The sequence below is a fragment of the Eurosta solidaginis genome, chromosome 3 (genome assembly GCF_040869045.1).
Source record: "Eurosta solidaginis isolate ZX-2024a chromosome 3, ASM4086904v1, whole genome shotgun sequence".
Lineage (NCBI taxonomy): Eukaryota > Metazoa > Arthropoda > Insecta > Diptera > Tephritidae > Eurosta > Eurosta solidaginis.
Genome location: NC_090321.1, coordinates 78,376,190 through 78,392,101, shown reverse-complemented (window position 1 = coordinate 78,392,101; position 15,912 = coordinate 78,376,190). Strand labels below are relative to the sequence as shown.

General features: G+C 41.3%; 2 protein-coding genes across 2 annotated transcripts in view; one reads left to right on the top strand and one right to left on the bottom strand.

The window, feature by feature from the left end:
• The window catches only part of LOC137244042 (uncharacterized), a 460,752-nt gene that overhangs the window by 191,118 nt on the left and 253,722 nt on the right, over positions 1-15,912 (bottom strand). The window lies entirely within an intron of this gene.
• Positions 222-6,578, top strand: LOC137246481 (uncharacterized). Its single transcript, XM_067777574.1, has 2 exons — positions 222-583; positions 5,670-6,578. Exons 1-2 carry the CDS (start codon positions 445-447, stop codon positions 6,392-6,394), a joined length of 864 nt encoding a protein of 287 aa, XP_067633675.1. The 5' UTR covers positions 222-444; the 3' UTR covers positions 6,395-6,578.

The window sequence follows — 15,912 nt, the reverse complement described above, 5'->3', positions numbered from 1 at the left end:
TTTTTTAATGCTTTTTGTTGATGGCTTTTTTACGGTTGTATTAAAATACAACATTTGGCAACACTGCCGCGAAAATGAGCATTTTGATCACTGATGATTATCAGTGATTTTGGCAGCGCTCTCAGAGAGGCCAGAGTAGCGTATCTAGCTGTCCATGTATGTAACAATGAGTGAGCCAACCTTCGCGTTCACTTATCACTATAAATGCATACCAACCTATATACCTGAGTCACTCTTGTATATACACAATGTAGCTATGGGAGTACATATATATGCATTAAGTATACTATTCTCAAATACATGCCTTGTTAGTAATTTATATGCATGCGTTTGAGTATCGACACTGTACAAAACATGCTCTTGCTTTTGGGTTTCATTTCTTGCATAGAACCACATTGAACTACTTACACAAGCGCAGTACCCGCAGTACTGTGTTGAAACACGATGGATAAAGCAGCGTTTATTGCAGAAGTACGCAAAAGAGAGTTTTTGTGGAATAGAAAAACAAGACAACTGCACGCAAACGATAAAAGAAAATTTGAAGAGCTATGGAAAGAAGTCGGCGCAATATTTGGTCTTTCAGGTAAATTTTGTTATTGGGTTTGGTTAGGTAGTATAAGTTACCCTATCTCGACAGGTGTTGCGTTAACGCCCTATCGCATAAAACTTATGCCCGTTTTTCAGTTCGAGTTTTAACTCCAATTGAAGTTGATTCGAGTTTAACCCTGCCACTTATCGAGCAAAGTGGCAAGTTTAAACTCTAGTTAACTTTAAGTGGAGTTTAAAAACGCACTGCAAAACCGGCCATTAAAAACGTTCTAATTTAGAATTAGTTTAAATAAGGTCTCACTTCAGAATTTTATTCAAAAATTCAGAATTTTTTAAAAACGCTCGAGTTCAATAGATAAGGCGTTTATGAAAAAATGTTGCGATAGGACATTTTTGAACAGTTAGTTGAGTTCTAATAAGCTTTCCAACTCTGTATCACGATCAAATCTCACTGGAACGATCTGGATCAGTTCTATGAGAGTTGGCAGCACTCAAATTATGTGTACGCATAGTAGGGTACCTGTTATTTAAAAATTTTTTCCCCGAATCGCACCTAAAATTTGAGTTTAAAATTAAAAAAAAATATATACTTATGTATATCAAACCAATAACTAGTATTATTAGTTCTTTGACCTATGCTACAAATGCGATATATTTTCTATAAAAAATATAGAAGTTTTCTCTTAAGAAGGAACTAGATATCAACACGTCCAAAAATTTCGAAAGATGTATCAAAGAAAGCGTTTTAACCTAATAACAATCGAATGCTTATATTAATAGCCTTTCCTTTTCTGGCAAAAGTGTTACGCTTTTTGTACGCCGCGCAAGGGTTGTAAATTTATTTTGTTCTATTCTAAAATGCAGGTAACGCATTTACGGGGTATTTCGTTCTTTTGTAAAAATTGTTGCCTGCTCGCAACGGAAAAGCTGTACACTTTTACCCTGCATTAAATGGCGGTGTGGCAGTGCAACTCTGCTATAGTCTGTCTTCAAAAATATTCAGCATTGCGTTTATCAAAACTTTATTAAATATCTGATAAGATTGCCTAGCTTATTGCTGTAAATAGAAATTTTCTGGGAAAAATTTGGCGTGTCCATAAATTTTGACCTTGCAAATGTATCGTTTTTCATGCATGCCTCAAAACGAATATAATGTAATTATTTTATTGCCATTTTAATGTTTTGTCAGATTTAAGGTTCATGCACATTATACGACGCGACACGTCTCGACAAAATATTCGCGGCATTTTTGCCTAATTGGTAAACTTGGTCGTGTCGTGTCGTACGACTGTCGCTAGATGTATGGCTGCATAACAACACCCCTGCAAAAATCGTTTGATCATGGGGTCCACTGGAGTACTTACCATTATACTCCACTGTAATGCAGAAATGGCCCAACTCATGTTTCTACACGAACATATTGTAAGCCGCTCATTGCTCGTTTTTAACGATTGTAATCACTACACGATGTTTATTGGACTGTGGGTACTCCATGGATTACTCTGATGTAATGCTGAGCTGGAGTATATGGTCCAGTCCTAGGGCATCGCAATGTTTATTGGACCATATTTTTTGTATGAATTGTGGTTAATTTTGGAGCACTCGCTTGGTCCATAGCGAGTACTCCATACATGCATGCATGGAGTACTCGCGATTTTTGCAGGGTCATGCAAAGAGTATTTTATCGCTATATGTCGCGTCGTATAATGTGCACGAACCTTTAACTTAAATATGTATGGGGTGTTGAATAAAAAAAAGTGGATAAATATAGGAAACCCTAGTGCATATGTCAGTAAGTGCTACCAATTAAAAAGGATGAGCTGTCAATAATCTACAACGAAAAACTAAATGGAGAGAACCGCCATACAGATCCGAAATTGATCCAGATAAAAATCAGGATCACAATGTTGATGTTGAATCTGCCTGATAAATATTTATCGGGATCTGGATCAGGCTTCATCAGAACTCAGCTAGTATAATAATAAATAAAAATATGAAAAATAAAAATAAAATAATGAATCGATAGCATGAAGGTATCGATACCTGTACTTGCAAGTAGCAAGCAAAAAAATATTGATACCTACTAAGTATCGGGCCGAAAGTTTCGGTACTTATATCGATACCTATTTGGTAGCAATTTATAACAGGGATTGACTATTAAATAGGTAAAAAAATGGCAGGATGAATTTCGACTTCGGTTTGAACAATTTAAAGATTTAACTTCGGTAACGTTTTACAAGACGGTGCAACTCCTAATTTTTATCGAACATTATCAAAGGTGGTATCAAAAGACGCGTCTCGACCTCCGTTTTTAGAATCCGAAAGCGAAAATTTAAATTTTTGTTTCTGTCAAAAGATATAAGCAAAAAATCGGTTAAAATTTTCAAGTGGTTATTGTTTTTTGCCAGATTTGTTGTACACACACACACACACACACTAATGCAGAAAGGTGTTCTGCGCGCATTTAGTTTTGATCCCCAAACCGGTGTCGGACCCACCCAGGGTAATTTTTTATAAGCGCGGCCAAAGCAGAAAGGTGTTCTATGCAAAAAAAAAAAAAAAAACTATGGATCGGGCCCCATATTTCGGACCCTCTCGGGGTCTTTTTACGGTTTTTTGTAAATCACTCTCGACAGAAATAAAATTTTTCGGATTCTTAAAACGGAGGTCGAGACGCGTCTTTTATGATACCCCTTCGATAATTTTTGATAAAAATTAGATGGTGCACCGTCTTGTAAAATGTTAACAGGAGATTGATACATATGAATTTGTGAAAAGCAGTTGCAAGTTGTATGGTTATTGTTTTTTTTCATGTTTTTTTGTACACATATATATAAAAGGGTGTGGTTAAATTCTCGAAGTAAAAATTATCCTCTGACCAGTAATAAGCTGCCATCGTGCCATACTCCAGGCAAGTGGAATGGTTGGTTTCATTGTGGATATCGGCATAGGACTACATATTTATAATAGACTAGATCGCCCGACAGGCGTTGCACTGTCCGAAAATTTATTTGCCTATATTCAAAAACTATTCCTCCCTTCCGGTTGTCCCTTTCTATAATATCCTTGTTTAAACTTCTAATTTTTCTTCTCCCTCCCCCTCCAACTGCCATACCCATGCCCACTACCATTCTCTTTCCTTACCGCATTCCTTCTACCTCGTCCATAATTGTTCCAACTATTAAAAATGGGCGGCCGCCGAGTGTATTTCTGCCGTTAAAAGCTTCTCAGTGAAAATTCACTTGATTGCTGTTCGGAAGCGGAATAAAACAACTGTATTTATTTATTTATGGAAAAAGGAAACATTTATTTGTTTAAGCTTACAAATACAGCCACTTTGCAAAGCTCTAGGGTTGACCTAGTTTAAAAATTAGAATTTAAAAGTGCAAGTTCAGGGTAACATTTTTTTTAAGAAAAGAAAACGCATTAGAAAATATGGCAAGGAGCGGACGATCAAAATCGTTGACGGTGAGAAAGAAAATCCTTACTCATCGTCTATTTTTTAGTGATGAGAGCAAATAGTACATATTTGGATCAGATGGCATGGCGGAAACGAAATTAAGAGCTGCAACTCAAAAATATTAAGGCAGCTGTGTGTCCGCTCAGGGTTAGGTGAGGTTGAACAGGCCAGCCCGTGAGGACCTCACATCGAATTATTGATTCCATAGTGTTACTAGAAGTTTGTTTAATGACCAAACTGAAAACCATACCAAAAACCCGGAGCTATGTAATAAAATAAATTCGTTCTCTTGGCAAATTCTAGAAGCTTTCTAAGACCTATGTTACTTGCTGCTTCTATATCTGACAGCTGTATTACTCCTAATAAGACCTGACAAGCGCAGGGTAAGAGCATAAAATGTGCTCGATCGCTTCCTCCTCCGAACTTCCCGCGCTTCCTATATCCACTATCACTGACCAAGCCTAAGTTGCAAGCATGTGACTCCAGAAGGCAGTATCCAGTCAGAATACCAGCCATGGGTCTACAGTCCTCTCTTGTTAATCACCTAACCTTACCTAATGATAGGAGTAATTTTGTAAGTCTAAGGTTGTAAGACTACATATGATCTTCGTCACTTTACAACCCGCGCTTGGGTACACGCCTTTAGTCGATCATGTGCAACTGTCCTCTCCTCTTAATCTGGACCAATCTAATGGGGACGACTACGGAGCAAGCTTCGAAAGGTGCGCTCTTTTTAGCTATCCCATCCGCTTTTTGATTCTCATCTACTTCCATATTGACTGGGGCTTCAAATTTCACCGAATGCTTACGTATAGGACATTCATTGTTGTCTGAAAAAAATGTTATAGATCGGTGGTATATATAGTACATACAACCGATCTTTCAAATAAGAAACTTTTCGTAATTTCTGCCCCATTTTAACAGCTAGAAGCTTCAAATTTCATCAAATACTTACGTTTACGTCATATATTGTTAAGATAAGTGATTCATTGTCATATCTATTTCATGAAGACCACAAAAAACGTGAAACTTTGCATCCCCATACAAACTACCTACATATTTTTATTTTATATTTATCTTAAAAATAGCTTAGGAATGTACATCTGTTCACTATATATTTAATATCATATACAGCCGATTATTTGGATATTACGAATGGGATACGATTATTGTAGAGCTCCATTCATGAAAGGTATGAAGTCTTCGGCACAACCGAAGACAGTCCCATCCTTACTTGTTATTATTATCTATTTTCTTTATAAACTGTCTGATTGAAACTCGCAATCATTGTGGATAAGGCAAGGGTGATATCTTCTGCAAAGACCTCAAATTACCTGATTTTTAAAGTGACTATCTTGATCTCATCCTGTTTCTCTTTATATCACCCGCTGAAAATAGCCGACCGTGTGCGCCGCCATATTGAACATTCTGCCAGACAGTTGACGGATAAGATATCACACTTGTTTTGTATACAATGCCTGCAATAGCGTTGTAAGCATGGAAACCACCAAATAAAATACTTTTCAGAGAAGTTTGCGAGGCTTACACATTTTACAAACTTTGCGACGGTTTAATGAGTTCCATGAGTTGCTCTAGTAGAAACAAATTTCGATATAACACATTGTAATAAAAACCAACTATCTCAACCATTTAATTTCAGGGCCTAAAGCTAAAGCTATATGGCGAGGTATACGAGATCAGTTTTACAAGCGCATAAGTGCGAAAAAAGTGCCGATATACATATTTGGCGATAACTACTATATTGAGGAACACGATAAACCTCCATGGCAATACTTTGAACCTATGATGTTTGTCCTTGACAGCTACAAACCCGACCAAAATGTTGTCATTATTGATGATATACCTACAAATGATATACCGTTGTCCGTCGATTCGAATTGTTCCTACGGTGAAGACAAAACTCAGAGTGAAACGAACACTTTTCCAAGCATAACGTACGAACAGGATAATGATACAAATATCAGCGCCGTGGAAATAAAAGAAGAACCGGAATTTATTATTGGTGAGGAGCCCCGAATGCCATTAGTAGACAGCCTACCGCCATTAGCTATGGTAAAGCCCCAATTACCGGCACCAGCATTTACAAGTATCAAACGAGTTTATACACTTGATGAAACGGACGATTTAGATGTCACCAAATCCAAAAATGAGCAAACTACATGTCCATCCAAAAAAGGGGCACTTGAGTCGGTAGCTAACCAAAGCGAACCAAGAGCTGTTGAAGTATCGGATGATGAAAATGAAAACTTCATATTCCTTCGTTCACTGTTACCTTTTATGAAAAAATTAGATCCGGTACAACAACTACGAGTTCGAATGCGATTTCAGGAGAGTTTACTTGAACAATTGGGACAAAAGCGTTGAAATAGAAAAAAATGTTCGTTAATTGCTGAAGACAAAATACATGAAATATTTTATTTCTTATATGTAGTTTATACATACGAATATTCATTCATTCATACTATGAATTTCTTTAGTTTTTCTTAAATAAATACATTTTTTAAACCATTTTTTATTTAAGTATATATATATTTTTTTTAATTGAGTGCTAAACGACTTTTATATCACAACATATAAATTAAAAACAAAACCTTTTAGTCGTTTAAATTATGTTTTTATTCAACACATGTTTCGACACGCGCGTGGTGTCATCATCAGTTGTAGTATTCAACTAAACATTGTCATAGGAGATAATCATAAAGAATCTAACAAAAACGAAGTAAATCATTAAAAAGTTAATATAATGCAAACACAATGCACTTAGAAATCAAATACAATTGAATAAGAAATACAGAAAAAGAGTAAACAATAAATGACTTGGTAAGTATACCAACAATAAACAGAAACAAACGAAAGCCGTGTTTTTTAACACGCGTATATCCGTTTACGCTTAAACTTTATATTGACTGCTAAGAGACAAACTATAAATACACCTCTGAAATTGCTGCGCATAAATTTTGTCCTACTAAATTTCAATACGCATTATACTCAGATGTAACTGAAATATGTGTCTTTGTTTCACCCTGTACACTAATTCTATGTATTATATGTGTGTCCACAATTCATCGCAACTGATTCAGCTATATGTTATACCCTATGGCCATCAGAGCGTTGCGTCTCCGCTTTTCGCTACACCCTGTTGCTGTAGCTAGTTGTTTTACCACAGCCGCTAGATGGGTCTCCTAAGCATTATCTAAGCGAAGATAGGCGTTTTTTAACACGCGCAAACGAAACGTATACGCGCGTGTTAAAAAACACGGCTGAAGTTTACTGAACAGCTGAGAACAAACTTGAATACAGTGGGCCAGTATCGCGATTTACGCAAACATTTTTATTTACGTAGATGTGAAAGGATTCTAAAATGTTTAATCTCTTCACACTGGATTCGGATTTTATGATTTGGCAGTCGCTTTCACTTATCGAGTGTGCATGTTCGGCAATTCCACTTCTAGGATAGATATTTTCAATATATTTTAAGTGTTCCTTTAACCTGATGCTTACAGAGCGGATCGATTGGCCAATGTATTTTGCGCCGCATTCTTCTCCGTCCTTGTTTTTCCGTGAACAGGTCACGGAGTATACCCCCGGTTTTTCTAGGCGTTCACATTTGTCCTTTGTGGATTTTAAGAGGGATTTAAATCAATCATTTTTTCAGTTTAGAGGCGATTTCTACGAACAAACTGATGGTTTGCCAATGGGTTTAAGTATAAGCCCTTTTCTTTGTAATCTGTTCATGAATACAATCGAAAAACAGTTAACTCAAAGCTCGCTTTTCCACGTTTCTACTGTCGATACGTTGATGACTGCATTGTTATTATTGAGAGAGACAAAATTGCAAAAACGCTGAATTTTTTCAATTCATATAAGGATAGTATTCAGTTCAAATGCGAAAATGAAATCAACAACGAGTTACCCTTTTTGGATCTTAAACTCAAGCACAATGATGACGGTGCTATCCGCTTCCCAAGGCAGTCGGTTCTATGTACTGGAGCGACTTGGGATTTTTCCCGACCAAGGTCTGTCATTTCAGTGTGATCCTATTTAATTTGTTGCGTCCCTCCCACAAATTGTCATCCTCCCAGCAGCTCCTTGCAGCAGGACTGCTCCATATTCTCTTACTCCGGGAAGGCATCGAATCCAATCCGGGTCCGTCTCCTGACCCCGGTCCTGAGAAATGGCTTTGCTGCATCTGCCGGAAAAGAATCTTTTTAGGACGGTAATACTCTGTTCAGTGTGTCTCGTGCAAGGGATGGTTGCATCGGACAGGTTGTTCTGGGCTTGATCCCAAAACCCGACGTCCACGTAACTTTTATAAATCTTTTGTGGCTCCTTGCTGTTCACGCCCAAGGGCGTCCCGTAGTCTACGCCTAAGCGCCCCCCACTACCTCCCAGCAGCCGCGCTGCTCAGCAAGTCACAACAAGTACCCGCTGCTGCTCGCGCCCCACGGCTCCAGCAACTCAAACAGCTGCTACCACTCATAACTACTACCTTCGTAGTAGAGTCGGTAGCAATGCTGAGCATCAGCCCCTGCCCCCGGGCACGACGTTCTGCACAATAAACGGAGACGCCCCCACACGTATGGTAGGAAGCTGTCACAGTTCGCCAGATATCTCAATCGTGAGCGCAGAACTCGTAAACTGCGTCAACTGGCAGCCGATGGTAACATTGGCATCCGACCACCTACCCATACTTATTTCGCTCGAGCGTACCGCCGACTTCATCGTTACCGAAAAACGCACTTTCATAAACTTCAAAAAAGGAAAGTGGGAATAATATAAATCTTTTACAGACAACCGCTTTGCTGCACTCCCTATCCCGACTGATGCCCGCCAAGGGGAGCGTGCCTTCCGTAAGGTCATTGAATCCGCCTCGGCACGTTTCATTCCCGCCGGGAGAATTCCCGAAATCCGGCCCCACTTCCCAGCGGAGGCCGCAAACTTAGCGAGAGAACGTGACCTTTTAAGACAACTTGATCCAGGCGACCCCCAAATAAGGGATATAAACCAACGCATCAGATTGCTTGTGAACGAACACAAGCGGGCGAAATGGGAGGAGCACCTAAGAGGTTGTGACCTCTCTACCGGTGTGGGTAAACTTTGGTCCACCGTAAAGTCCCTATCGAATCCGACTAAGCACAAAGACAAAGTTTCAATCGCCTTTGGCGACAAAGTGCTGTCGGATGCAAAAAAATGCGCGAGCGCTTTCTGCCGACAATATATAATGCATCCTACGGTCGACAAAGATAGACGGAGAGCAAAAGACACGCACATAAACACAAATTCAGCGCATCACCGTCAAAGAGGTTGAGGACGCCATTGGTCGCGCTAAACCATCCAAAGCAGTGGGCCCAGACGGCATAGCCATGCCGATGCTTAAAAGCCTAGGGAAAGAGGGTTTCAAATATTTAGCGCATGTCTTCAACCTGTCTCTTTCCACCTTTGTCATACCCTAGAAATGGAAAAGCCAAGGTGGTCCCGCTACTAAAGCCTGGGAAAGCAGCTAACATAGGTATCGTATCGTCCGATATCTCTCCTATCGCCAGTAGCAAAGACGCTTGAAGCCATTTTGCTCCCTTATTTCCAAGCAAATTTGCAGCTAGCCTCTCATCAGCATGGCTTCATAAAACTCCATAGCACTACCACCGCGCTAAATGCCATTAACACCCAGATAAATTGCGGTTTAAATCAATACCCCCACCATAAAACAGTACTCGTAGCGCTAGACCTATCAAAAGCTTTTGATACGGTCAACCAGGGCTCGTTACTGCAAGACCTGGAAGGGTCTATCCTTCCCCCATGTCTTAAAAGGTGGACCGCAAATTATCTGGGTGGTCGGCAGGCATCGGTGCAAATTAGAAACGAAACATCAAAACCAAGGAGAATTAAACAAGGGGTGCCACAGGGTGGTGTCCTATCCCCACTTTAGTTTAATTTCTACATATCTAAGCTACCTTCACCACCGGAAGGAGTCAAAATCGTTTCCTACGCCGATGACTGCACAATAATGGCCACAGGCCCAGGCCCAAAGATCGATGCGCTATGCAATAAAATAAACGGCTACCTCCCTGATATCTCTAGTTTTTTCTCCTCGCGAAACCTGGCATTATCACCGACTAAATCTTCCGCGACCTTATTTACAACATGGACGTCCCAAATGTCGACCATTTTGAACATCCACGTCGATGGCACTACGGTACCGACTGTCCTACACCCCAAAATCTTGGGTGTGACGTTTGATCAGGATCTACATTTTGGTGAGCACGCAGCCGCAATTGTTCCGAGAATTCAGAGCCGTAACAAAATCCTCAAATCCCTCGCTGGCAGTATCTGGGGAAAAGATAAAGAAACGCTCATGACTACATACAAAGCAATTAGCCAGCCGATTACGTGCTACGCGTCACCCATATGGTCGCCAAGCCTAAAAATTACTCACTGGAATAAACTACAGGCCTGCCAAAATACTGCTCTCGGAATCGCCACGGGCTGTCTTCTTATGTCCCCAGAACACCATCTGCATAATGAGGCGAGAATACTCCCCATCAGGGAGAGAAATGAGATGCTGACCAAACAGCTCCTGTTGAATACCCAGAAACCTGAGCATTCCAACAGACATCTGATTGATGAACCAGCACCACCTAGGGGCTTAAGGAGCATTTGAGGAAATACGGCACCTGAGAACACAGCCGTATGAAGCTAAAAAACACAAGCAGGTCTTTGGTGAACTCCATAAACAGGCGTCGGACCTTTATGCCGGGAATTGCCCGGTGAATCCAGTACTTAAAGAAAAGTATCCAAACCTCGCGGAAGAGGAACGCATACTCCCCAGGGAAACGCGTGTCACTCTTGCTCAACTTCGTTCTGGATACTGTAACAGGTTAAACTCTTACCTATCCAGAATCAACCGCGACATACAAAATGTATGCCCCGCTTGCAGTGTGTCCCCACATGACACCAACCATCTCTTTAATTGTAATGTGGAACCAACGCCTCTAACGCCCCTTTCCTTATGGTCCACCCCTGTTGAAACGGCAAGTTTCCTTGGACTCCCGTTAGAGGATATTGATGACAATTTGTGATCGGCCGCGGCTGTTAGGTGGGGCGAAGCATTGTTATAACAGCAACAACAACAACAACAACGGTGTTATCGAATTTGATATTCACTCCTACTCTGCATTTCGACTTGGATTGGAATTTTTTCGATTTGGCAACTTTGGTATTCTGTGTTCCAATCTCTTTCAAGCCAACCTAATAAAACCGCACTGCGTTTTTTAGCGCACGCAAACAACCGGCGTTTTTTGCCCGAACCCAAATAAGCATGCGTTGCGACAATGTAAAGCATGTGTGCAAACGTCAAATCTAAATGTCACGCAGAACAAAAATTGGAAATCGAGTTAGGTTTTCACGCAGCAAATTCAATTTGGGTTGCTCTCATACAAGTTGTATGTGTGTTTCTTTCGCACCCAACGGAAAATAATCTCACCTCAATGATTCCAATAAAACAAATAAAAGATAAAAAAATCAATCACCACTTTTTTTGTGTTTATGCAAAATCCAAATTCAATCTGACAGTCCACCGCCAGGGCTGCCAGACCTTTTCTTCTCTTTATTAAAATTGGAGGTTACCAGATCTATCATATGAAAAATGTTTCCTAGATACTAAACACTCCCGCCCAAAACCTACGGTTTTCCAGCGACATTCTTATTTGGTTAAACACCCTTCAGCGACATCAACAGGCAGAATGCAAATTTTTTGTACTGGCCTTCTAAGTGTATTCGTTGCTGTCTGAATGGTTACTGATCGTACATGACTGTCCTCGCTTGGATGGAGATGGATTATGCGTCCCATGGCCCATTGAGCAGGCGGGAAATTTTCGCTCCTTATGAGAACTAGCTGGCCCAGCTGCACCCTTTCAGACGATCTGCGCCATTTTTTGCGCTCTTGGAGTGTTGCCAGATACTCATTGTGCCACCGCTCCCAAAAGGTTTTCACCATTCGCTGTCGCTCTTGCCACAACTGCACTCCTCTAGAGGATGATTTCTCGGGAACCGAAAAAGGTAGGGGAAGAACAAGCGGCTCCCCATTCAAAAAATGACCAGGCGTCAGTGCCTGTAGATCGTCAGGATCATCACTTAATGGATGTAATGGTCGAGAGTTGAGTATCGCTTCCACTTGAGCAAGTAGTGTTCTCAATTGCTCAAAAGGCAGCACTCTGAGTCCAATGACGCGAACTAGGTGGTGCTTCATCGATTTCACAGCGGCTTCATATATTCCTCCTTGGTGAGGCGCTGCTGGTGTCATGAATCGCCACTCCGTTCCCTTCGATGATAAGTGCTGGAAAACGTCTTCTTTGTGCCATCTGTCCATTGCCCTTTTGATCTCTTTTGCTGCTCCTACAAACGCTGTGCCATTGGCGCTGTAAATTCGTTCACAACGCCCGCGGTGGGAAACAAATCGCTCGTAGCAGGCTATGAATGCAATCGTGGTTAATTCGGTAACCACGTCTAAATGCACCGCTCTTGTCTTCAAGCATACGAACACGGCGATCCACACCTTTTGCCTAACAATTTGCTTGCCTTCTCTGTCTATCATTTTGATGTCTACAGGTCCTGCATAATCTACGCCAACATGCAGGAATGCCTTGCCTGGAGTAACGCGATCAGATGGTAAGTCCGCCATGATTTGGGCTTCGACTCGATGGTTATGGCGTACACAAGCCAAGCATTTGTGCAAATAATTTCGCAGTGAACTACGCAGCCGTGGGATCCAGTACGTTTGACGTATGAACTGCATCATGACTTGCACTCCTCCATGCTTCGTTTCACGATGTGCATGATCCATAATAAGCCATGCTAACCTTGAACCATCGGGAATAATGACTGGATGACGCGTACTCTCATCCAAGTTGGCATTTTTCAATCGTCCGTGCACCCTTAGCAACCCGTCTTTTAGCTCTGGTTTGAGAGACTCAATCCTACTTTTATTTGGAATGCTTTTTCCAGATTCTAGGCATACGATCTCCCTTTTATAATACTTCTTCTGTTCCTGACTAAGCAAGAGCCACATGGCTTTTGTTCTATGGTGGTTTGCAAGTGATACATTTATACTTTCCGCCCTCTTCTTCGATACAGGTCGTGGAGTGGAACCACGGCTTTACTTTCATGACCGCACGCCGACTAACCCCGAATGATTTGCCATCTATACCAACCATCTTATGGCTAGTTGGCGAAACAGGGAACTTATGTTGGACATAGAGACTAGACGCAATTAAATTCGGTTGCGCCCCACAATCTAGTAAAGCCCTAACTGGCCCAAAGCATTGACCATTCACCTCCAACCTAATCATTATCGTTGGCAGCAGCGCATTTTTCTTATCTTTCCTAAAGTCAAAGGCTCCGCCATAATTCTCATACAAGTTTATTTCCATTCCCTTGTTCTCATTACAATTGTTTACTTTTTCTGAAAATAGTTTGCGTTTTTTAATCAGTTGCTCTCGTTTATCCAGTAGGCTTAGCTCTTTGTCCACCTTTTTAATCTCTTCGTCAATGGCATCGCTTCCTCCTACATGAACATACTGTGCTGTATAAATACGATCACCAGTTGAATTTCTCTGTCTCTTCCCTGGACGCCATTCTGTACCATTTCTGAAATTTTGCCGGCTACTCCTGCCTGATTCCTTGATCACGAGGGCCTGTTTGGAAATCTCCTTCATTGGACATAAAAGACTGTTATGTTTCATTTGACCCGGGCAGCGTACGCATGAACCTTGAAAACAATTATCAGCACCATTACCCCGCTTGAAGCAGTTACGGCAAAGACTATTCCTATTGATCAACTCCTCTATTGCGCGCAGGTTCAGTGCCTTGAATTCATCGCAAGACCATAGCGCATGATGGCGTTTGCATGCCACACATTGACCTAATTGCCTTTCCATATTGCCACTTGAATCTTGACCACGCTTTACCCTATCACCGTTGCCAATCTCTCTTTTATTGTTCGGTGCTGCACGCCTGTCAGGTGTACGCTTGCTATGCATATCAGCCACATTTGCCAAAGCTGCCGCTTGACGATCTAAAAATTCTAGCATCTGCTTGATAGTGGGTGTCTCCGTCTGTCCTTGGAGCTCCCACTGCTTCCCGGTCTCAGAATCTAAACGCTCGTGAAGAAGATGAACCACCATCATGTCCCAACCTTCAACCGGGATGCCCTGAGCACGTAGTTGGCGTAGTACTTCATGGGTAACATTCGACATGCGCTGTAAATCATTTGGACGCGGAGCACCCTCAATAGCAGGAAGTCTTAACAGTTGCCTCAAATGCTCCCAACAAATAGGGTACTTCCTATCGTACAACTGCTTAAGCCTATCCCATGCTTCCATATAATTATCATCGGTCAGCTGCCATTCACCTAAGGTACGTGCCGCTTTTCCCACGAGAGATTTCTTTAAGTACGAAAATTTGAACGCTGGCGAAACGTTCTCATTGTTGTGAATAGCTGCTACGAATCGATCACGAAATCCTGACCATTTGGTCAGTGTTCCGTCGAAATCCCCCCACGTATTCTTCATATCGTGCTGGCGGTACGGTAGGTTCACTTGCACTGCTAATGGGGTTGTGTCATTTGTGCCATCATCGGCGCAGGAGCGAGTTCCTTTATTTTAGCTGCTAATGCCGCTTGTGCAGCAAAAAAGCTTGTTTCAACTACTGCTGCAACATCATCATACGTATTGGCTTTCTTTGCATCCCGCTCCATTTGCTTTTGATGCGCATTGACAAATCGTTCATAGTATATTTCTAATTTTTCAGCTCGAACCTTCACCTGCTCCAAGGTCGCCTCTGAAAACTCTGCAGCCCTGGTATATTCTTCAATTCGCGATATGGACTTGCGAATGCTTTCTAGCACACCCGCCATTTTGCCTGAAAGTCGAGAAAAAAGGTATAAATAATCGAGATTAATTTTATTTAAATTTACTTCAGTAATTTCACTTAAGTCTCGGCCGCAATATTCAAACCACTCGACCTTACTTTATTCGAAGCATAAGCCGAACGACTCACTATACATTGGCACTTTTGTCACCTGTGTATATGTATACATGTATTCAACCCCACATGCCCAAGCCATTTTTTCTCATTTACATAATGTCCAAGTAATCTTACTACTATATTGGATTCTTTCTCTTTAACCCCCCAAAGGGATCTTTCCCAAATGTCCGGCTGAATCAATGTCAACATCGGACTCTTTCTCTTTTGCCTGAAAGCATCTTTCACATTTGTCCAGTTGAATCTATGTCAACATCGGACTCTTTCTCTCTTGCTCGAAAGCATCTTTCACATTTGTCCAGTTGAATCTATGTCAACATCGGACTCTTTCTCTCTTGCTCGAAAGCATCTTTCACATTTGTCCAGTTGAATCTATGTCAGCATCGGACTCTTTCTCTCTTGCTCGAAAGCATCTTTCACATTTGTCCAGTTGAATCTATGTCAACATCGGACTCTTTCTCTTTTGTCGTTAAATTAAATTTTCCAAACGCTTCAAGAACTTTCTCGAAACTACACACATACGCACAGTTCTTATGGGCTATGTATGTACTCTGTCAAGAGAACTTCACCTTTATACCCCCATAGATCACATAGAGAACGGGTGAATCATCCTGCACCCAGCCTTGCACATGTATACTTACAAAAAACAGCTCCCAATCCACGATCCAGACGAACCTGCATACACTTGAATGTAATTGTGTACATAAAAGCCAACAGCGAAATCACACAATGCACTCCTGATGTTTAAGCTTATTCAGTCCTCGTTTGCTTCGCGATTACAATCCGGCTCTACATGGACCAATGTTTCTTTCGCACCCAACGGAAAATAATCTCACCTCAATGAT